Source organism: Uloborus diversus, chromosome 9, assembly GCF_026930045.1.
Source record: "Uloborus diversus isolate 005 chromosome 9, Udiv.v.3.1, whole genome shotgun sequence".
NCBI classification, from domain to species: domain Eukaryota; kingdom Metazoa; phylum Arthropoda; class Arachnida; order Araneae; family Uloboridae; genus Uloborus; species Uloborus diversus.
This window is the reverse complement of record NC_072739.1, coordinates 126,344,826-126,369,997: the sequence shown is the minus strand read 5'-3', so window position 1 is coordinate 126,369,997 and position 25,172 is coordinate 126,344,826. Positions and strand designations below refer to the sequence as shown.

Here is a 25,172-nt window from a genome sequence, read left to right as displayed (position 1 = left end):
CCCCCGACTAAACAGAAAAGTGAACTAGGGGAGAAAAAAGGAAAAAAGCGAAAATATGATAGTGACTATTTACAAATGGGCTTTTATTTTACTGGAGAAGAGTCTGAACCTAGACCGCTTTGTCTTCTCTGCAACGAAGTTCTAGCGAACAGCAGTTTGAAACCGTCACTTCTGAGAAGACACCTCGAAACAAAGCATCCGACACACAAGGACAAACCTATCGAATATTTTAAAAGAAAATTGGAATATAATAAAAAGTGTAGCGTCTCTACGTTCCTGTTAGAATCCAACGAAGATAGTAAAATGGCCCTTGAAGCTTCATATCGAGTCAGTTATAGAATTGCAAGATCTGGACAGCCACATACAATTGCAGAAAATTTAATTGGACCGTGTGCTAAAGATATTGCTAAGTGTATGCTGGGAGAAAAGTCAGCAAAAAAAATTGACCTGGTTCCGCTATCAAACAACACAGTATCACGCAGAATTACTTATTTGGCAAGTAATGTGGAGAAAGAACTTGTGAATAGAATAAAAGGGAATAATTTTGCGATCCAGCTTGATGAGTCGATTGATGTAGCAAACGCTGCAATATTACTTGTCTATGTTAGGTATATTTTTAACGATACAATAAAAGAAGATGTACTATTTGCAAAACCTTTGAAAACCAATACAACTGGAGAAGCAATTTTCGAACTGGTCCACAGTTACTTTGAAGAAAATGGAATAGATTGGTCTTTGTGTGTGGGTGTGTGCACGGATGGTGCAAAATTTAATGACAGGAAAATTTGTTGGCTTTGTGCCACAAACTGCCGTCTATTTCACGCGCTTTGTGAGGAATTGGGAAGCCTTCATGTTACTTTACTTCTTCACACAGAAGTTAGATGGCTTTCCCGTGGCAAAATTTTGACACGCTTATTTGAATTGAAGTCAGAAGTCCAAGCATTTTTTGTTGATCATCAATTTCACTTGTCCACTTGCATATTCGATCCTCTTTGGATGCAAAGGCTTGCATATTTAGCTGACATCTTTTCAAAATTAAATGAATTAAATCTATCCTTGCAAGGTGCAGTTGTTAATATTTTCGTTGTATATGATAAAATTGAAGCTATGGTAAAAAAATTGAATTTCTGGATCCAATGCCTGGAAATGGGTGAGTTTTCTTGTTTCACTTCTCTTAGTAGTTTTTTATCAGAAAACTCAATGAAACTTGATGAAAGCGTTAAAAGAAATGTATGTGAACATCTGCAACATCTTGAACTAACTTTTGACGAGTATTTTCCTAATAGGCGTAACGTCCCTCTCTCAAACAACCGGATACGCAATCCTTTTGAAGGAAATCCATGCTTAGAGAACACCCTGACATTACCTGAAAAGGAAATGCTCATCGAGTTATCCTGTGATAATTCATTGAAAACTACCTTTTAAGAGCTCTCGTTAATTGACTTCTGGCTCAGTGTAAGAAATGACTATACCGTTTTGTCCAAAAAAGCAATTCGAATTTTATTACCATTTTGTACAACATATCTGTGCGAGAAAGGATTTTCCTCCTATACTTATCTCAAAGATAAATACCGAAGCAGATTGAATGCAGAGCCTGATTTAAGACTCAAAATGTCAGACATTGAACCAAACTTTCAGTTTCTTTGTTCCGTCAAACAGCCACAAATATCGCATTAAGGATTTTTTCCCCAATTTAAAGTATGCTTAAAAAAATAGTTGGTTTATAAAATTTCTTGTTTATAATTTTTCTTGTAGATGTAGTTTTAACTTTTTATTAATGTTTGCTCTTAATGATATTTTACAATTATATTTTTGTTTATTGCAATCAAATGCTGCAAAAAATGGAAAGCAAACATGCTGTTTTTTTATTGTTTGTTACATGTTACTAATTTCAACATCAGGGGGTTCGCGAACTTTTTTGCCTGTTCCAAGGGGTTCGCAAAGAGAAAAAGGTTGGGAACTGCTGGTCTAAAGGATAGTTTCTTCAACAGTAAGACTTATATTGCCCAGCCCTGTAGCCTCTCCTGCTGTTGTTACAATGCAGTGATTCAATGGACTAGGGCTGGACGATATCTGGATTTGCATATCGCGATATATCAGAAAGTAAACATCATGATATATCGATGTATTGGTATAATCAGCTGTATACATATAGAGGGGGACTTATCATGGCATCCCTTCTCCACACCTTAATGAAATACATATCAAAATCAGGCTCTCATTTTTTACAGGATCATACTAATAATTACTTTTTTCAATTCGAAACGAGAGTTTTAAAGAATTTCCCAACCTTTATAGGTACAGTACAAGAGCGTTACATCACACACCTTGGGATCATTTGCATCAAAGATTTTAGCATTATATAGACAATTTCTAAAATTTATAAAATACCATTCAGATACCAATCAGCCAATCACATCAGAATACAGGGCTGCCAATCGCCTCCCCCCCCCCCTTTTTCTCAATCCTTTCCCTTTTTTATTTTTTAGATCTCCTTTTTATTTCATTTATTTTTTTAAATATTTCTATATACATTATTGGTTTATTGTTATTATTTTATTAGAAAAGTTTTGTATGCTACGCCAATGACACACACTCACAAACTAAATAAATAAATGAAATAAAGTATAAACAGAACAAAATAAATATTTTAAATTAAAAATAAATAAAAAAATTAAATAAATAAAAAAATTATCCCCCCCCCCCCTCCCGGTCCAAAAAAAATTTTTTTGATGCCGCAAGTCGTGCTATACCCCCTCCTCCCCTCCCTGTGAGTACCCCTCTCAGAATAAGTTTTAACTATGTCTAACTTATAGTAATATAAATTGCATCAAACGTTTTAAAAGCATAAACTAAGAAGAAAGTTAAAAAAAGAACAATAGGAACAATAAACAACGATAATTATTTTAAAACATGTAACAATAAAGATAACTAAAAAATTTTAGTATTAATCATTATATTGATCTCTCTTTGGATTCTGCAATCTAATTTTAAGTGTAATCTTTCTTCAACTAAGAACAAAAAAAAAGTTATCACCATTTGTTGTTTGTTATACTCCTGATTGTTTTAGTATGGATCAATTTTGCAGTTCCAGAGATTTCTAAAATTCAAAAATATTTGCATTGAATAACTTGTTGATACTTACTCCCTGTGCTGCTCTTCCAAAAAAAAAAAAAAAAAAACCATGAGTTGCAAGCAGGGCCTTTGGGGGGGGGGGGGGCAATTGCCCTGGGCGCCACAAAATGAGGGGACGGTGCAAGGCACTCCTCATTTTGTGTATCATAAGAGACACACTGTCCCAGAATCATAGATATATGTTGTCCCAGCGAGGGGTGCCTCACGGCGCTTTTCAATTTCCGGGACCCCTTCCAAAAAATTATTTCAGTATCTGCCCCTGCATGCATACATGTTACATAAACACTAAAATAGGTTCATAGTATGAAAAGTCAGAAAGCTGCATTATTTTCACTTAGTTTTTAACCCCTGACACACAAAGGAAGGGGATCTTAAGTTTGAGGTATTTGTGTATGTCTGTGGCACTCTAGCACCTAAATCGATGGACCAATTAAAAAAAGAGAGAGTTGATTGAGAGTGTTCTTAGCTAGGTTGCATCTTTGGATGACATTAATCAACAAAGATATTAATTAAAAACCTCTGAAAGTTTTTTTGCAATTTTCGCAGTGGAAACATATTTAAAAATTTTTTAAATTAGTACCAAACTAAAGAGGTTTTTTTTTTATGCATCTGATGGAACATGTTTGGAACGTCCGTGTTATATATAATTTGAATTTTAACCCTTTTTTAAAGCAGATTTTAAATATGGTTAAGCCTTTATTCATGTAATTGATAACCGAATTCATTGTTGGCCGACAAGGAAATTAAAAGCAATGATTTAAAATTTTGATCCATTTGTTATCAAATAAAATACTTGTAATTGATTTTTAATGGTATAAGTATTTCAAAAGGACTTTCCATTTTCCCTGTTAATTATGCATTTGCTACTCAGTTGGAGGGGGTGGGGGTTAAAATTTTTATTTTATTAGTTACTGGTTTAATTATTGACAAGAAGAAATGATGGGCCTCACCTCTGTCTTTTAAGGGTTAAATATTTTTCATTGACAGCTCTTCCTTTTCTTTTTTTAAATTCAAGTTCTTAATTTTGTTACTTGATAAAAATCTTATATATGTTCATTTTATTTTGTAACTGTTTTGTTGGAACCTGTTTGAATATGATTGGATGCTTCTATACATTTGAGTTTTTCATTTTATTTTATTGCTTATACAGTCAAAATTGGATAATTCGAACGTCTTTAATTCGAATTCGTGGATGATTCGAAGTTTTTAGTTGGTCCCTTAAAACTTGTATGCACTTAATGCTACAAAATGTTGGTTATTTCAAAGTCCAACTTCTTTAATTCAAAGCTTTTACCCTTTCAAAAATGCCAAAATTTAGTTTCAATGCAATTATATTTTTTTTTAAAAATAAATAACTACTTATCCTATTAAAAAATTATTATAAAATCCGGAAAATAATCCTTCCATGGACTATAACCCAGCCCCCTTTTTTTTCAGAAAGAAAGATCATTCTGCAATGCTGAATGTACAAAAAAATCCCCCTTTTGTATTTTTTGCAGACTTTCTTCCTCCCCCCCCCCAAAAAAAAAAAAACACCAGAGAATATTTTCAGCTCTGCTTGTTAGAGCAAAAAAAAAAAAAGCAAGAAAAATCATAAGGGGGGGGGGATCATCCAAAAGAAAAAAGGTTGCATTCCAGCGCTTATTCCATTCACCTTATCTAGATGCATTTTGTAGCAAAGGCGCCTTTTCTTTTTGTTCTTATGTGTAAAACTATTAGGACTGCAGTCTATATCATTTGAGCTTTCTTCATTGTGCTTTTAGTTTTCATGGTACGAGTTCAGTGAGAGCATGTCATTGAGTAAGCCCTGTGTACCATATAAAACCTTATCTTTCAATTAAAAAAATTGCTGCGATTTGATTCGTGAGGTAGAAAAGGAGGTAAAGAAGAAATCTATCATCGCAAAAGAGTATGGAATACACCTAACATGCTCTCCACCTTTTTGAAAAATAAAGAAAAAGAATTGAAACCTGTTGGAAATCGCAAACAAGCTAGAGAATCCGACAATCCTGATGTCAATGAGTGTGTCTTAAAGTGATTCAAACAAGCATGGTACAAAAACATCCCTCTCAGTTAGGGGCGTCATTTCAGCATTTCATTTGGGGGTCGAGTTTCTTAAATATGAATTAGGGTAACACTTCCAGTATTGGACAGGTCACCAGTGATTGGCACTTCCAACAAAAATGTCCTAAAATGAGATTTGTATCCAATCTTTTAAAATCAGAAGGCTATATACCAATTGAATGTTCATTTACTTTAAAGATTATAACTTCAATTCATGTTACTAAATGGTAGCAGTGCATAGGAAAGAGAAACAATTGTGGCCTGTGTCAAATCAGCCATTTTTGAAGCAAAAGCTTCTTCTCTGGCTTAAGGGAAGCATGCACATCAATCTATTAAAATCAGACTTAAAATATATTTTAAATTTTCGTTTAGTTGAAAGGTGTAACTTTGAGTGGTTAGAAATATTTTTTTGCCCCTTTTCGGATTTTTGAAATAATGATGGATGCTATTTAGTGCTGCTTCAGTTATGCTAGTTTCCAGTAATTGGCACATGTGCCTATAAACACAAATGTGTTGTGTAATATGTCACTAGTTTGATTTCTGATACTTTTGCAGCAACAAAATAAAAGGGGTCTACTATTGATTTGAATCCTACAGAATACATTGTTAAATTTTTAAGAGAATCGAATAAAAAAATATTTGGCCATCAGTCAGATGTTGCGACTGTATAGAATCGTTTATGGTTTCTTAGAATCATCAGGTCAATGTTCTTTTTTCTGTGGAAACAACTATAATTTATAATATCGAAACTACAGACTAATGAAACAGCAATAATCTCGATATTTGTTTTCCATTCAACACTCCAAGTTTATTTTTATTTCTCTAAAATACTTTTTCAACGTCAAGATGTGTGATTTAACATTAATTTATGTAAAATTACCTACTTTAAATTAATATTAATTACGTTTCTTATGATGATAATACTTGTTTGTAATCTAAAAATGAAAAATGAAGTGATTTTCCAGTTCTGTTAACATGTTCCAATTACTGGATCACAAGATGTCGTACACTAGGGTATCAGGTGCCAATTACTGGTGATTTTGGTAACTTTTTAAGTATATATTTTTATAAAAATATCAATTCAAATATTTTTGATTTTAGTGAACTAAATAGATGCACAGATGGCATTCTTTAATACAAAAATATTTGCAAGTGAATATTTATTTTCTAATAATGGAAACATAGGTGAGTTAAAGGTAGTGATGTAAAATACCCGGGAATTTATTTTTAGGGGTAAATACCCAGGGCAAATACCCAAAATGGGTAAATACCCGGGTATTTATTTCAAAAATTTATATTCAACTAAAATACTTTTCTGTATGTATTCCATTATGTATATATACAATCAACAATATACAAAACAATAAATTTTTGCCCAAAAATTGTATTTTGATCACATGTTTAAAGAATTATTGTGTGAAACAGCTCAGCAATCTAATATGATATTCATATTAAATATGTTGGATATGCCTAATCAATGTTGATAGCCAAATTTCAGATATAAAAAGCCATTCTACAAAAAGTAAAAAGATTAACTGGTTACAAAAAAAGCAAACATCAATTTTTTAAGGTCCTAGTCATTTATAACCCAGTAATATGTCCCTGCATGACATCAAAATGTAAAGAAATGTCGCTCAATTTATTATTACTATTTATTTACCTATATCTTATGCAGAAATTTCCTCCAAACTTAGTTTAATTGTTCAGGTGTATTCTATATCACACACACACACATATATATACACACACACATAATATACATAAACATTTAACATTTTTAATCTTTTATTTTAGGGTTTATGTTTAAAAAACAAAATAGTCACCTTTTAATACCACCTAAATTTTTTTTTGCAAAATGCGCAATTACTAGGGGATTTACCCTGCCTTCGAATAAATACCCAAAAAAATATTTACCTTCCCACTCTACAGGGGAGCAAATGCAAATGAGCAAGGCAACAGAAAAGAATATTGTGCTTTTTTTTTTTTTTTTTTCCTTTTTAATGAGAAAACTGTTTCTATATTTTCCATGTTATCACTTAAATATCAATAAAATAAATAACACGATAGTCTTAATAACTTCTCAGTTTATTCTCCTAAACATCCCTCATGCTTCTTTTTTTTTCATTTTGGATATGACTAACCTAGATTGTGATTTTGAAATCCTGAAGTTCATAATGAATTGCTTATACTTCTCCAATTATGACATGGAAAAGAAAGATTCTTTGGTTCACGATATGTTTCTTTCATGATTTCATCAAGTCTTTCAATAAAAAAATATTATAAACTGTGTAATACATATATGTATATATCAGTTTTACCAATTATTTCATATTTAGATTTTAAAAAAAAAAAAAAACATTCACTTTTTTGCAATTTTTGTAAAATACCCAGTTTTTGGGTATTTACCCAGCCCTTGGATAAATACCCAGGTAAATACCCAAAAAATATTTACCTACCCGCTGGGTATTTACCCGATCCACATCACTAGTTAAAGGACAAACTCTTTAAGTGCCAATTACTGGGGACGTTACCCTACCTCAGCATGGAACTAAACACATATTGGATAACAGCAAGTAATCATGATATAGGTTTAGAATGAATAAAAATTAGTGTTCAAAAACAATTTAAATTTTTATGACAAAATTTGTAATTTATTTTATAATATGTTATTATACAAAGTATCTTGATACTACAGTTTTCATCTTCTAATAAAGTTTTGATGGTTGATCTTTAAAAATACGGAAGAACAGGAAATCTTGTTACTAATCCAGCAATGCCCAGTGGCATGCTCTTTTTTCAGTATTTTATTTATTTATTTATTTAATTCTTAGTTCAGTTTTGTTTAGTTATCTTTCTCTCGTTCCATTTGGCAACTAGTTCAGTAGTTCGTTTAGTTCTTTAGTTCGATTTGGCGTTCGTCAGTAGTTTGATTTCTCATCGAGTTCACTGAACTAGAAATCTAGTTCCCTGAACTAAAGCTAATTAAAGTAAGACAAAACAACGTAAGCAGAAGCACAAATTTGTAAATTACAGCAGACACGTGTTTCGGCGTTACAGGGAACGCCTTTTTCAATGCAAAAAATAATGAGCTTATGGATGAAAAGACATCCGACAAAAGTCAAAAGCTAATTGTTTAGTTCAGTATTGCATCATCTAGTTTGACCAGTTTTACTGCGTTTTTCGATGCTTGTCTCTCGCAGTGTATCTGCTTTCTTTCAGTCATTCAGTGGAGCTATTGTTTAGCAGAGGCGGGTGGGGGAATATTTGGCAAGATGATTAGAAAGACTTTCCTCTCAATTCATTCACAATGGATACGCTGTGGCGTGATTAGTGAAATATGCTGCGTATGTGCACATTATGCATGTGCACCTGTGTGTGTCCAGGGGTCTGTCCAGGATTTTTCACAAAGTCCGTTTTTTGTGAAAAATCAAATAATTTTGTGAAAAATGAATTAATTTTGTGAAAAATCAAAAAATTTCGCAAAAAAAAATTTTTTTTTTTTTTTTTTGTTAAAACGAAATTTTAGAATTTAGAGATGGCACAAACTGCATCAATTAAACTTAAAGTTGAGTGTTTTCCTCTTCTACGTCGAGAAAATCATTCTGGATTTTTTTTCTGATATTTGGCGGGGGGGGGGGGCATCGCTCTTTCAAGTATCAATATTTATCTACCATTATACATTATGTTAAATTATACTAGATATATTTCTGTACAGTACTTAAAATAATTGTAACAAAAATATAAATAAATAAAATAAAATTCAGAATAGGGTTCAGCATTCAACTTTTTGACCCAAGACACTCTTAAAAAGCACAGAATATGGTTTAAAACTTCTAAATTCCGTGATTTTAACAAAAAATAAAAAGATATTTCAATTGTTTACCTCTTAACAAAAGCGTAATAATCATTAAAAATTCGAAAAATCGGATTCCCATAGCGGATGCAAAGAGATCGCAATTCTCAAAGTGAAGGCATCAAAAGTATAAAAACAGCTTGTAAAAGAAACATTTTTGATAAAATTATTTTAAAATTGCATTTTTAGAGTCCTATAATAAACATATCATTAATATCTGTGGACACAGTTGTGGGGACCCAAAAAATAAAATAAAATAAACCATCTATTTAGCATTTTAAGTTTTGACTCATAACAGAAAATGGAATTTTGCTTTAAAAACTTGAAATGAGAGTTTAACAGAAATAAAGAGACTTTTCATTTATTTGAATCTTAATAAAGCGAAGTTAGCTTGAAAAAAAGAACAAAATGTGATTCTCATATCGGATGTTAAAAGATTGCATTTTTCAAAAATATAGACGTCTAAAGAAAAAAAAAAAAAACGGTAATTAAAAGAGTTTATTTAAAGTTAATCATCCTTGTTAGCATCGAAAAATCAAAACCCATATAATTTTCTCCCAAAATAACAATTGAACATTGCACCGCACCGTAAAAACGCAATTATTGACAAGCTGGCAAAATGATGAGAATATTTTCTAATCAAGTCATTATAAAGGTTCAACGCCAGACACTAAGTGGTGATAATTTTGAAGTTGGTAACACTATCTGAAGCGATCATATTTTTTCCTCACCCTTACTATCCCTTTGCAGTTTCTAAATTCATTTCGCAGATATATATTATTATTGTTTATTAAATCATGAGCGGAGAAAAGTGCTTACCAATGCCTTTTCAGAAAAGTTTACAAAAACACCGCTGCTAATTAGCTGTGATAAAACAAACAACCCTTATATTTATTTGGCAGTAGCCATTATTTATCGCTTGCAGGAGCATTCCAAGAGTGCCGATTTTTTTTTTTTTTCAAAATTAGCCGATTTTGTATAAGCTGATCCCTCTAATTTGACTTAAAAAAAGGTTCCAAAAATTATCGGTTTATACACAGAAATATGCGTTATTTTGCTTTCAGATTTGCTCTTTCAATAAACAATTTGACAGATCCGATCTTGTTTATCAGAATTTTGTGAAGGGTCCGTTTTGTTTGATCGGGATTTTGTGAAAGGTCCGTTTTGTTTGATCGGAATTTTGTGAAAGGTCCGTTTTGGTTGATCGGATTTTTGTGAAGGGTCCGTTAACGGACCCAAATATCCGCTGGCCAGACCCCTGGTGTCACATGCATAATGGGCGCACTTATTTCATAGAGATATTTAATAGAAATTATCTTTCTTAAAACTCATATTTTGCTCAATCGATTTGCACGGGTGTATCATTTTTTGCGCATACATTTGCACTTTCCCCCCCGAAATTTTAAGCATTTTAATTGTGATATATTCGAATAAAAGGAACCCATATGTATCACATACATCAAGCATCAACTTACTAAAAATAATTTGTGTATTTGAAAAACAATAATTTGTACGTTTTACGCCTGCAACAAACGTACGAATGATTGTCTTTAAATGGAAGAAAAATGCAATGTTTTTATAAATTGAAAAAAACTTAGCTCACTGTGTTTGAAAACTTCGCAACTGGTCAAGTTTGTTGACCGTGCCCCAAACATTGCAGTTAATAAATATTTTTTCTAAACTAATTTAGTTCAATGTTTAGTGGCGTGGGAGGGGACAATGAGTTTTATTGTTTGAGATAACGAGTGATAAGTTCTTTTATTTATCATCATTGAAGGAGGGAAGACGTGTCACATTGGGGGGGGGGGGAGGGGGAGACGGTTCTGCATCATGGACTTTACTAATATCAGTTTTTGAGCAAATAGCGTTTTCATCAATGCGAGAGCAATTAAATTTGTTTTTTTGTTAACATACTATTTTTTATTTATTAATTAATTTATTTTTTGAATTTATCTCCATAAGTCTTTTTTTTTTAAACATGTATATCATTCTGGTTGTGTTGAGTAAATTATCACTTTTCAATGCCAACTCTACAATCTTTTCTAGCCGGTGTATATCTTGAAACAGCACCCCCCCTTACAAATATTTTTTCGAGTTTTGATAAGGAGTTTGAATGAGAAAAACTGAAATGAGAAGAATTTGCTGCCCCTAAAAAGTTGCCACCTGAGGCAAGGGCCTCAGTTTGTTCCCCCACCCCCCCGAATTCCTGCACTGTCTCTTTCAGGGCAAAATTTCAACAAAGTGTACCAGGATTTAAAATATTCAAAAGGAAATGAAATAGCATCTCAATCATATCATAAAATACATTGAATTTAAAACCAATTCAATAAAACCATTTCAGTTAATACAACTCTATGGTCATAAATTGTTTGCAGAGCAGAACCAGAAAATATTCTTTGTGAATTAGTAGCGAAATGAAGGGAAGGAGAGGGGGAATACATTTCCCATGAAGAAATTATTAGCAGTAATAGAGCTAATCAAATTTTTTCTATTTGAAATTATTTTTTTCAACTTAATTATTATTATTAAATTAATTTTTACTAACGAGTGACAGGAATTGGAATTATATTACAAATCATAAAAGAGAAAACACGGAGTGAACTATTCCATTTGGAAGAAGAGTCACTTCCCCCCTCCCACGGTCTTTAAAAAGGGAGAACTACCTATCTAGCAACACTGTTACTATATTTTCCTGCCAAACAGCCCTGATTACATGAAATACACCGCCAGCTGACTGAGCTGGCGGTGTATTTCATGTATTTCTGCTTTAGCCCTGGCTATTGGGCGGTAATTTACTGAATACAGCCCTGATTAGTTCATTTAAACTAGTTCATTGAACTAGTTCACTAGGGTTGAAATGAACTAAATGAACTACCTCCCTAAAAGGAACTAAAACTTCCCTCCCTAGTAAGCTCTTTAAAGCAATCTGAAATATCTCAATATTTTAAAAGTTGTAGTTTTTAAATTTAAAATTAATAAACATATTTTATTTTTGAAATTTCTGTCATGATTGATTATTTTACGGCTTTTTTTTTTTTTTTTGGATAGTTCGAAGTTTTGCAGTGTCCCCTTGCACTTCGAATTATCCAAGTTTGACTGCATATGTTTAATGTTCAAATTAGCTGTATTTATTGCATTTCATCATGATCTTCTTTTTTAGTATCGAAATCATATCTTGTATCTTTTGGAACATTACCAAACAGTTATTGTATTAGGAGAAACGGGATGTGGAAAGAGTACACAAATTCCTCAGGTATATTTTTCATCAAAATTTAGTAAATATTTGATTGATGTGTAATGCAGAATCTCTAATTTTTTCTTATAATAACTTTTTTCTTCTAATTGTTGAATAATATAATATCTGTTTTCTTAGTATTTAAAAAGATTTTTCACCTTCCCCCTCCATCTATTTTGCTTAAAATATTTTTATTTTAAGAATTTCTAATTTTTTCCTGTAATAACTTTTTTTCTTCTTATTGTTGAATAATATACTATCCGTTTTCTTAGTATTTAAAAAACTTTTTTATGCCCCCCACCATCTGTTTTGCTTAAAATATTTCTATTTTGAATTTTTTAGTATCTGTTAGAAACTGGGTGGGCAGAACAGAATGCTGTCATAGGAGTAACACAGCCAAGGAGAGTGGCAGCAACCATGGTTGGTCTTTTTTTGTTTATTTTGTGCATTGGAAAGACATTTTTTCATTACTTGAATGGAGATCATGGTTCTTCTAATTTCGTACTCGGATAAAAATCTGTTGCAGCAGTGATAGAAATAAGAAGTTATACAAATTTTGCAACCAAATTTTTTATTTTGACTCTCAAATTTTTAGCTTATTATGCTTCTTTCTTGTCAAATGAGATTTAAGGAATATAAGTGCCAAAGTTAGAAATTTGGAAATGACTTTATAAATGACAGGAGAACCTCTCCTCTATTTTGGGTCAAGTGCTAGTACTTATTGACGTGGTTGGGGCTGCTGTACACTATGATTTGGAAAAAGTTTTTAAACCTACTTAGGATCTGAACTTTAAGCCTGTTTTCTCAAAGCTTTAAAAAGTCCATTTCCTTCATTTAGTTCTCACTGCCTCTAACTGAATGCCTGAAGTCTTGAACTGCATTGACTTTTTCTTTCCCAAGCTATTGAGATTCTGACTCATTATTGACTCAGAGGCATAGAATATAATGTTTCTTCAATTATGAGTTTTAATGCACAGGGTTACTACAAATGAGTTATTTGTTTTCAAAATGCTATTTATCCATAAGTATGGCATATTTAATGATGGGGAATATATAAAATAACCGCAAACTCATCAAGGTTTGGAATTGTTATAACCAGGTGGAAATACGAGTGCAGTATATTTGAAATGGCCACAAAATAAGAAAAGTGTTTATTTTTGAATATTTGTGGGTTTGTCTTGGTAGGGTTCGGCACCATCCTGATAGTATCCAGCGTCTTTTGATAATGGTCATCACTGCTAAATGGATGCTATCCTTGAGTTCTTCTTTTGCTTTTGGTACTGGGGGTACATAAATAAAATTATTAATGTACCCTCAAAGTATTGCAAGAGCAGATGAGCATCACACATACTGTAACAGAAAAAAAGTGTTTTTTTTTTTCTTTTTTTTTCGTTTTGTCGTTATTTTAAAAATACTGCTCTCGTATTACCACCTGGTTTTCACAATTCCTAGTCTTGATGAGTTTGTGGTTATTTTCATATATTCTTCATCATTGTATGTGCAATACTTTTGTATATGCAGCGTTTCAGGAATGATTGTAGGATTTGTGGTGATCCTGTATATATCTTGTGCTATCTTTCAGATCTTATACTTATTTGATTTATTAGAAATAGCTCCCAGATTTTTCACTTTGTGCTCTAGAAAACTAATCCCAGACATCATTGTGATGTATAAAATTTAAATCGTTATTTCTATAACTGGATATCAGACATTGAGATCACAATTTTTTGTCATTTTTTTCGCTATTGCACTATATATATTTCTCCCCACTCTGCATTTATTGCAATACATTTTTTCTTCCAGTTGGCTTCTCGTGTTGCAGAAGAAAAAGGAACCTTATTAGGAAGACTTGTTGGCTACAGTATACGATTTGAAGACTGTTTTAATCCTAAAGAAACTAAAATCAAGGTTTTGATTTTTTTGTTAAATGTTTTTCAAATTCATATTTAATGTTTAAAATTATTTTAAATACTCATGCTTATATTTTTAATTTTGTAAATGCTCTTTTTTTTTTTTTTTTTTGTCGCCAGAGCTGCTGCTAGCTCGTGTAGCACCCATGGTAAAACTATAAATGGATCTCCCCAAAAGACACACCTAGAATTTGAGAAATTAAAACTATGACATTCAAAGTCATTTATGATGTAATTATTTCTTATTTGAAAATTATTATAAACAAGTAATTTTTATTGTGTTGTGAAAATATAAAAGTTAAGTTAAAAAATTTAAAGAAAAATTTCAAATTTAAGTGCAATTTTTAAAACATTTATTATTATTTTTGCAACTTTTTTCTACTTATTATTGAATGCAAAGTTCCTCCTACTCATTTTAATCTCTACAAAATATTTGATTAGTTTCAATTTGCAGTTTTTTTACATTATTTATGCAATATGATGAGCAAAATAATGTTTAAGTTATAAATCATTTATTTGTGTTTAGGTGGGAGAATCTTGCCTGAACAATGTCTAAATCTGTATGATAATTTTGAAGTTCTTGAAATTCTTCTGTTCTTTATAATAGTTGAATATTCTAAAGATAAAAATTGTTTGGATGATGATTTCTAATTTAATAAAATTTTGTGTTCTTTTGAAGATATTCTGTTACTATTATAATCTTAAAATCTTCATAAAGAAGCTACACCATGTTTGAAGAATTTCTTATTCAGAAAAGTTTCAAATGACTCCTACAATTCAATGAGCATGACACTGTGAAGATCAATATAAAGTGAATCATACAGTGCTTCTGCAAAAGTATTTCAAATTTACAAACTGATTAATTATTGATAAAGGGCCATTCCACAGAAAATGGTCATTTTGTCCCACACATGATGCTTTTAATGTTTCATTTAAAATAATTTTCAAGGGAAATGAAATTTTGTTGTTTAAGAAGTCAGAAACCTATGTATGACTTCATAAGTGCAAAATTTAGTCATTACCTTTTAAAATTTTTTCTTTTTTATGAAAAGAGGAACCATCACATTCGGGACAAAGTGACAATCTTGAGTGAAATGGCCCCATTCATAATTTTGTATCAATGGTTTAAATTATTATTTCTTGACAAATGAGATATGTTTCCTTTACCTTGGAGCTTTAGCTTTTAGAATCTACAATTTATTTCATCATTGCTATAATAATAGAGCAAAAAATTAAGTAATGCATAGAGCAAAGTACAAGAGATTGGCTTTGGATGTCCTTCACGTGACGCATGCAAATAAAAAAAATTTAAGTATCAAAGTTATTTAATAAAAATAATACTGTGTCAGGTGTACCTTTGTATTAAATGTAAAGATTAAAAAATGTGCTTACTCCTGTTTAAGTAAACTAATAAGATCTATAACAAAATGTTGGTGAAATTATAGAGTTGGATTGTCTCGCACGTCACGGTGGAATTCATAAGGCCGTATATAAATTGTTAGTTTTGTTGTTCAGTTTTTGGTGAAATAGAAGTAAAGGAGAGGGGGGGGGAATTTTTCATAATCATCTAGTTAAATCATTGTTATAAATAACATGCAATATTTGTTTTGTAAAGTAAATATTTCAGATAAATCTGAAGTATATTTTGATGGTTATTCTTTGCAGTATATGACAGAAGGGATGCTGATTAATGAAATGATGGCTGATCCTCTTCTGCGATCTTATTCAGTTCTCATGCTTGATGAAATTCATGAAAGGTCTCTTACTGCCGACATTCTTCTTGGGTTACTTAAGAAGGTCATCAAGAAAAGACAAGACCTTAAGCTCATAATATCTTCTGCTACTTTTGAGGCAGAAACTGTTTTTAAATTTTTCAACAAGAATGAATCTCAAGACAAGTAAGCCATTGCTTTTTTATTCTTGTGATAAGTGCTTTTGCAAATGTGGCATAACCTTGTTTTTGTTTTGGAAGTTTTTTTCGCTTTGAAATAAATAGATCTGTGAATATGTTTTTGAATATATTTTGGTGGGATGCATTTTGTGCATAGATAGGATTGAGAATGCAATAGCACACCATTTATCCTAACTTTTCTTAACAAACCGTCCAATTTTTCGAATATACTCTCCCTCTTGCAGATTACTGTACACACATGTTTCAGCATTACAAGAAACTCCTTTTTCAATGCTAAAGAAGTGAGCTTATGGATGAAAAGACATTGAATGCTTTTGTTGGATATCTTTTCATCAATAAGCTCCCTTTTTTTGCATTGAAAAGGGCATTTTGAAAAAGGCTTTGTAATGCCAAAATATGTGTATGAAGCAATCTACAAGTTTTGTGCCATAATTATTTTTTTTTTTTTTATTATTTTGTTTTACTTTTCTGCAAAAGGTATTTATTTTAGCTATACTGTCTGACCATGGATAGCATGGAAAGGGAAACATCCAGTTTACAGGCAGAAATGGATGCATCTATTAGTTTTCAGATATGTCAGCTTTTGTAGATGTGTGTTAGCTTCTAAATTAAGCAGAGTCTCATTCAAATGAGCGGAAGAAGCCCATCAAATTTTGACTTTTCTCCTTCATTCAGATTGACTCGTCTTAACTGGACGTTTGTCAATTCCATACAATCCGTGGTTAGACAGTACCAGACTAAAACTCTCTTTTTAACGACCGAGTGTGTAAGGCTAAAAACATTCCCTTAATGCAAGTTTTCTCAAACTGGGAGCTACGGCACCTGGGGTGACGTAAGAGGAGGCAAAGGGTGCCATGTGGTGTCCATGATATCAAAATATGTGTATATAAACTAGTGATGGGCACAATCAAGATCCCGGGAATAGAGTACTTTTGATAATCGAGTGATTGAAAATTGAGATCTTTGCAAGTCGATCACTCGAGTGATTGATAATGGAGATCTTTTGAAATCGAGAACTCGAGCGATTGAGAATCGATATCTTTTGAAATCAAGAACTCGAGCGATTGACAATCGAGATCTTTTGAAATTGCGCGATTGACTTCTCGATTACTTTGAATCGAGTTCTCGAAAAGTTGGAATCAAGTTCTTGACTAGATCATTCATTTTCTGAGTTTTTTCAGAATTGAGTTGACTTTTACAGGGGTCTCAACAAAAAACAGTGTGGGAGAGGGGGGAGATCCATGGCACACCTACGCTATTGAATTTTTAAGGGGCGGTTTTTTTCATAAAGATTTTTTTTGTTTCATTTTCAGGGGGGTGGGGACTCTTTCTAGACGGACACTTTGTAGCCATTGAGAGTGTGCGCCATTGCCCTGCAGGGGTTGGGGGACACCCTAGACTTTTATAACAGTTGAGTTCTCGAGCTGTTTTTGCATGTGGGGGGGGGGGAGGAGGGGCAGATGCAGCCATCAAGCCTGTCATTTGAGGGGTCAAGAATTAACGACCCCTCCTCGCTTTTAGAAATTATTACATACATGAAGTTTTTGCTGTTATTAGGGTATAATATTGTAAAATTTGAAATAATGGGCCTGAGTGGTCATGATGCAGCCAGTCAAACTTCATTTGGGGGGGGGGGGGCAATTGCCCTCGCCCCCTTTCTTGAAAAATTCTAGGTTTTACATTCAAGTGATCATCTATTGTACTTTGGCTTTGTTGTACAAGCTTGCTTACTTGTTTTCCGTTGTAAATGAAGCATAAAAGCAAGTCAAACTAATTAACATTCTGAAATTTATAAAGATGGGGCCAAATGTAATTTTCCAGGCTGGGCCACAATTAGCCAGTCTTACGCTGTATGGTAATATTTACAATTATGCTTTCCTCTTCCTGGTGAAGTGTTAAAATGAGCAAGTATTTATGATATAAAAGTTCTTGTGGAACATCTTTTACTCAGTGTAGTTCAGTGTAAAAATTTTAAGTACCATCATTGGTGCATTTTGTATAAAATGTACAAAGGGATGTGAGTTCCAAAATTAAAAATTTGAAGATAGTCAGAAGAAATAGTAGGTGAACCGTTTCTCTGTTTTGGCGCAAGAGCTATTTCTAGTTGCCCTGGTTGGTGCTGCTACCTAGTATCTGAGCTTTAAACACACTTTGTTAAAAATTTGAAAATATCAACTTAGATCCCTTTGCTTTTCACTTCCTCAAATGTAATATGTTTTGTATTTTTTTTTTTTTTTTTTGTAATTTAACTAAGATTATTATTAACTACATCTACATAATTTTAGGACAAAAGATACTGCTGTTATAATCAGCGTAGAAGGTAGAAACTATCCTGTAGATGTCCATTACTCTAAAGAACCTGTCGCAGATTACCTAAAAGCCTCCGTTGACACTGTGAGTAAAATACATTTAAATGAGCCACCTGGCGATGTTTTAGTATTCCTGACAGGTCAAGAAGAGGTTGATTTTGTTACATCAAAACTTATGTAAGTTTGAGCAACAAAACGTAATTTGAAAATAATAAAAATAGTACTTCAGTATTCTCATGTGAAAAAATTAATAAATAAACGTTTAAGGAGAAAAAAGTATTTTAATGTATTTTTTCAATTTTTAAGATATATAAACTTCTTTTTGTATTTATGTCCACAAATGGTTTTATCTTCTTTTTAAGTTTATTTATTATAAATAGAAACATTGTAATGCCCCCTCAACTATCATTTAAATTAAAAAAATTGTGGGTCAGATTGAAATTCTTCATATTTATCATTGCCGTCATCGCTTGCATTATTTTTTCCTTCCAAATTAACTTGAATTCAAACTGTAATATCCTCAAAAGTATATCTCGGAAGTGATAGCATTAGCAATTGTTCAATTTCAAAACGCTTCTCTATTCCACAAATTGAAAAGAAGGGTCCTGATAATTTGTTCTCAGTGTTTAAAACTCATCAAAAGTTCTCTTTACTTCAGAATATTTAAGGAGTTGTTATAAAAAAGGATACGCTAAGCTGGAATCAATGGAACTCTTTTGAATCACAACAATATTGCTCACTTAAAGCAGAGTTTGCTCCTTATAATTGGACCAGCCAAATAGTTATGATTTTCTCTCTAAATCTGGGTTCATATTAAATCAGATCTGGTTATAATCAAGTTCTACTGTGTTATCATGTATCAGCACTGTTGGTTTAATAATCCCAGAATATGACCTTTAATGTGCCATTTACTGCTTTATTATATGAAATTAATTATTCATTAATTGTTATTTAAATATAATTTTGCATTTCTTTTTCTCTCGCCAAAGTTTGAGCTGCTAAACTGTTTGTAAAACTTCTGTTTTAATCATATGCCTCTTAAAATGGTAAAATGAAGACCGAGTATTGTTTCATTACTTGATCAATAATTTTTGTTCAAATTATTGGTTGGTGTTGATTTTATATTTGCATTGAATTAAGCATTAAGACTTTATTGTATTGAATGGATAATGCTGTCAACACTATAAGAGCACTTTAGAAAATGTTTTTCTTCCCTGGCACTTAAAATTTGTGAAAAAATCAAATTAATATTCATGACTTCTCAAGGCACTTACTCAAAGATTAACTTTTGTCCCAGTTTTGCATTGGTAAATAATCAGCACTTGCAACTGTTTTGGTATGTATGTATGTATGGCTTCTCATTATATATGGTTTACTGCCACATATAAAATAGAATCCAGCTTCTGATTCCATTCTGAAGTGCAGGGCTCATAAGTCATTTCTGGTATAAATTGTGTGTCTAGTTCAAAATGTATGTCCCCCACCCTCCCTATAGGTCCGTGCCTAGTCATATTAAAATTTTATATTTTCTGTAATGAATAATGTAATTGCATGAATTAATTTAATGTGATTTGGTAAATTTTGTTATTTGTGTTATTGATTTCATTGTCAAGAAATGCATAATGTTTTGATTTTTGCAGTGATTTTGCTAGAGACTTAAAAACCAAAAAAGATGTGATGAAATTGTTTGTAGTCCCACTTTATGGAGCACTTCCCATGTCGGAACAGGTAAGTGCCAATGTCTACTAAAGCACACATAGGGACAAGTTGCAGTGTAAATTTTTTGAAGTTACAAAGAGTTTGGCTGAATTTAAAAGTTAAGTTACATGACAAAAGGTTGTTAGAAAAGAAGCAGCTCTTGGTTACTCAGAAATTAAAATAGGGAGAAAATTGAATTGTAATAATGCTTATCAAAAATTCTCTCGGTGTTGAATGTAGAGCTAAGCGACCTAGAAGTCACCAAACAGTTTAAAATGAAAGCCAAATTAATGTAGATGGTAGTTGATAGGAATGTTGTAGAGATTGTGGGATCCACCAAAAATAGTTTTAAAAGAATTTTTTGGAAATCCTTTTGGGTACAGAATGGGTGAGAAATATTTTGATAATAGAAAAGTCCAAACATTTTATTAGTAGCCCAAACAAGTTAAGGAATTACAATGGTTAAAGAAACGTCATGAATAAAGCGGAAAATAAAAATGGTTGGGAATGAATAACTAGTTAAAAAAAGCTTTAATCTGATGTCCTTACATCCAAAAGCTCACTATTTTGTATTGAAAAGGGGGTTCCTTGAAACCCCAAAACACATGGCTGTTGTTATTCCTAATTTTGTGCTACAAAACCCCCAATCCCCATGTATATATAATAGCCAATGATCGAGTAACGCTCAGGACGTCATCAACAATAAAACTTGCGCGCCACAGAATAATTTGATGTATGTTTAACATGCAACAATGTTTAACATGCAGGGAAAGGCTTTCTTGTGACAAGGTTGAACTGGATCTGGTAACTGAAAAAACAAAAGTTGTCAACAAGGAACACTATCTACTGAAGTTTAGAGTTCACCCACTGGAGTTAGGGTTAAAATTTCAACTATCCAAATATCACCAAACTGGCAATTGCTTCGTTCAAATATAGAAGCAATTTCCCCCCGTCATATCTTGATGGGCGATTTTCTAGTTTTTTAAATAATCAAAAATATTGTGATGAAAAAATTTGCGAAACAATGTATTAGACTGAGTTTTCTAAAACTTTAAAATTTGAATAGAAGATAGTTATATGTGTTAAATCAAAAAATTCAAGCTGAATACTCATAAAAATCTTGAAACAAAATTTAAAAGTTAATCCAGATGCAATTAAAATGCTTACTTTCATGCAAAATATGAAACACATTTTATGAATGTACATGTGGCTGTATTTTATTGCATAAGCTCCCTTTTTAGCTTTGAAATTTCCTTGAAGCTTCAAAACATGTCTTCATTTTGTATTGCTGTTTGTGCAATTCAAACAGTATTATGTTCTTGATGAATCCAAATATTCATGCAAAGTTATTATCTACTTACTAGGTTGCTACCACCACCTCCTTGCTATTGCTCACCAAACCCCCGAGAACTGCAAGCAGTTCCATTCAAATCATTTCATAATGTGAACAAACTTGCTGTCCTCATTCACCAAATACCTATGTAATTTTGCATCCAATAATAGATTCATAATTAGCACTATTTTCTGGGTGCTATTTTTTTTCCTTGTGTGTTTGACTTTGTTGTTCTTGCACAAATATGAAACAATTATTGCCCAAAATTTGGCAATCAAATCTCAAATATCAAAATATTCCCACCATTCAGCTCCTACTTTAACTTGAAATTATTTTGTTGAAAAAATGCAGAACTATTATGCTACAAATTGTTACAACAGTACTGCTGCAGTGTAATTTTAATCTACTGCAAACTATTGCATTTCATTTGATCTATTTCAGCCGTTGCTTGAAGTTTCAGATGTTGATTATTAAATACAGCATGACTTTTCTAGTTTTCCATTTCAACAATTCCATTGGCTGCTATGATCATAGTGTAGTATTAACTAGATACACAACAAGAAACCAGTTCCATTGGCAATGACCTCCTCTAGTATAGACGCGCAAATGCCGAAAAGCGCAGCCATGCAACAACTTTTGCCGTAGCCTGATGAGATGCAAACAGCATTGCATCCCCGTAGGCTACACTTTTACCCATCTATTTCAAGTGTCACGTTTTCAATGGCGGCCATTGTATTTCACAACAAAGTTGTGCATCTAGTTATACTACATCTAAAGCTATGACACCATTATTTATTTTATAATAAGGTATATAATGCAAAGGCTTAGAGAAATTGTTTAAAATTAAATCTTTTTATACTAGTAAACATTAAACAATCTGTAGTATTTTATGAGCAATAATTTCTTATGACCGACAGAAAGCTAGATTCATAGATATAATTTTTTTCTGAGTTCAAACTTAATTGGTATTTCTTTTCAGATCAAGCATAAAAAAACATTACTATAAGTTTCTATAATGATTCAAGACATTATTTCCCCTGATGTTCTCTCTAAATGGTTTTAAATCTTACAGCTAAGAGCTTTGAAACCTGCTTCTAGAAGTGTAAGAAAAATTGTTGTTTCTACCAACATTGCTGAAGCTTCTCTTACTATTAATGGTATTGCATACAGTAAGTAATGGAATATTATTTTTATATTTTTGTAGTAGTTTTTTTTTTCCAACTCAGTTACTATTTAAAAATGTCAATTAGGTATTAATTTCCTTTTGTGTGCATTTTATTATGTTTCTATGTCACCATTAGTACTCTATGTCACCAAGCTTGGAACCAAACCTTGTGCACATTATAGATTTTTACAGATTATTACAAAGGTTTATATTTTATTTCAGTTTATATTTCTAAGAAACTCAACATAATTTTTATATTTTGAACGTATTTTTGGTTCACAACATGTGAACTCTCACCTCCGTAGCATGTCACACACCTGGTGTGACTGTTTATGTTACTTAATTAATTGCTTGTTTAATTAAAAGTATATACTTATTTATTTATTATTCCTTTCACAAGTGTCTCAAATACTAATTGTTTAAGTATATTTAATTCCTTAATATTGTGTTTTAGTTCGTTTAATAGGATAAGGAATCATGTCACACAATAAATACTCACCTCCGTTACCTAAACACAAAACGCCATTTCTCATTAACACGTGGCAGTAATGACATCACATTTATTTTCCATGATACAAGGTAGCCCCCTTGTTTATTTTCAGCCATAAAGAAGTTGTGAGATTTTTATTGAAAAAAAAGAAGATAGATTTTAAGATAAATAAATACCTTTGTGCTGAACAGTAGTCGGATGTCTTTTCATCCATAAGCTCATTATTTTTTGCATTGAAAAAGGCATTCCCTATAACGCCGAAACACGTGTCTGCTGTAATTTACAAATTTGTTGCTTCTTCTAACGTTGTTTTGTCTTACTTTAAGATAGATTTTGTTTGAAAAACTAAGTGTGGTTATTGTGAGTTCTCACCTCCGTGAACTTGAATTTCAGGGATGTAAATTAATATAAAAAAAACAGTGAACATGTTTTCATATTTTTAACATATGCAGATTGTAGCATCAAAGAAAAAAAAAATTTCCCTGAGAAATGTATACATTAGGCCGATATTCATGGAAAATTCCTCACCTCCAAGAATCTCACCTCCCTGACAGACCTTATCAATGTCATTATTTCTGAGGTGAAAATAAATGATGGAACTGAAATACATCAATATCAGGTATTCTACCAAAATTAAAAATTGTCATTATATTATCAAATTCAATAAATACTATTTTTAACACACATTTGAACTAAAAGAATTACTTATAGTAAAGCTGTACTTTAATTGAGAGAGCTTAATATTATATTCCCACTAATCATTAAAATAGTTCATTGTTTGCACAATTAACAAAATAACCACTTTGATATTAAACTGGCCTCAATTTTTAGACATAAAAAAGTTTTTCTTTTTTTTATTTCCGTGAACACGGCATTTTAATTTATTTTTATTTTTAAGTAAAATAATTGGAATTTAGCCGGACATGTTGATTGTTACTCCTAGTTGGTTAAAATTTTTTTGTAAGAATGAAAAAAAAGAAAACAAAAGGTTTTGAAATTGAAAAATATTTGTGTTCAAATGTTACATTTTCTTGAGAATGGCCCATAAATTCATACAAACATTTTATATACATTCTGTGCTGTTCTGCTCTTTTTACTTCTTTTGTTTGTGTATAGTTTACTCTGTGAAGTATCAAGTTATTTATTTTTAAATATTTTATCGGACACAGTTTAACTTAAGAACTTTTTGTCCGTTACTTTGAAATTTTACTTCTTACCAAAATTTAAAGTTCCAATTATTTTGACAGCAATTGCTTTTATCCATAAACACTATATTTCAATGACACAATAGTGGATTAAGAATTGTTCGGTGTTTGTACGAAAGTTTGTAACTTGGAAGAAATTGACATGATGTTTATCTATATATGTGTGTGTATATATCAGGGTTGAATTGATGCAAGAACGCATTGGAACACTGTTGTAGAACCACGTTTTTGAAAAAATAAATTCCCTTTTCACATAATATTGGTCACAATCAGTGGTGCAGCTAGAATTTTTTTGGGGGAGAGGCTTTCAAAATTGAAAATTGTTTCTTTCTTTCTTATTCATTTATAATGCGGAAATATTCAATGTACTTAATCAAAATTTTTCGATAGATTAGTAATCGTTCATTTAAAGTTCTTGCTTAAAAACAATTTAAAATTCGTGTTGATATCACTATGACTTTTAAGCAAAGAAAGTGAGGAAAAGCACAGTATATTTATCATTAGTTTTACTTGAATCTTGTATTTATTTTTTGTGTTCCTCAAGATCATTTAAAACCTCTTCCTCAAATACATTTAGTCGCCGATTTTAGAAGGGGAGGGCACAGGGGGCTCGGGTCCCTCGAAAAAGGATAAAATTAATCTAAACTATCCCATTTAGTGTTTTAAAATTCATCGCAAAAAAATAAAATGGTAACTTATTTTTTAAAAACGCACATACACGAACCATAAAATTCGTACTCGTATGAGGGAAGGGGTACACTTTTTACTGTCCGGTGCCCTCTCTATGAACTATTTCTGTACCCGCCCCTGACTACATCAATGTCTGTACAAATATCAAGTGCTAGCTAATAACGGTTTAAATC

General features: G+C 31.8%; 1 protein-coding gene across 3 annotated transcripts in view; it reads left to right on the top strand.

Annotated features, from left to right (window-relative positions):
- Positions 1-25,172, top strand: part of LOC129229453 (probable ATP-dependent RNA helicase DHX35) — a 46,211-nt gene that overhangs the window by 1,654 nt on the left and 19,385 nt on the right. For all 3 annotated transcript variants that reach the window (XM_054863766.1, XM_054863767.1, XM_054863765.1), the window contains exons 3-9: positions 12,213-12,305; positions 12,630-12,707; positions 14,091-14,195; positions 15,863-16,095; positions 18,395-18,595; positions 20,059-20,146; positions 22,522-22,618. In XM_054863766.1, the coding sequence (XP_054719741.1) occupies positions 12,213-12,305; positions 12,630-12,707; positions 14,091-14,195; positions 15,863-16,095; positions 18,395-18,595; positions 20,059-20,146; positions 22,522-22,618 (895 nt within the window). The remainder of the gene's footprint in view (positions 1-12,212; positions 12,306-12,629; positions 12,708-14,090; positions 14,196-15,862; positions 16,096-18,394; positions 18,596-20,058; positions 20,147-22,521; positions 22,619-25,172) is intronic.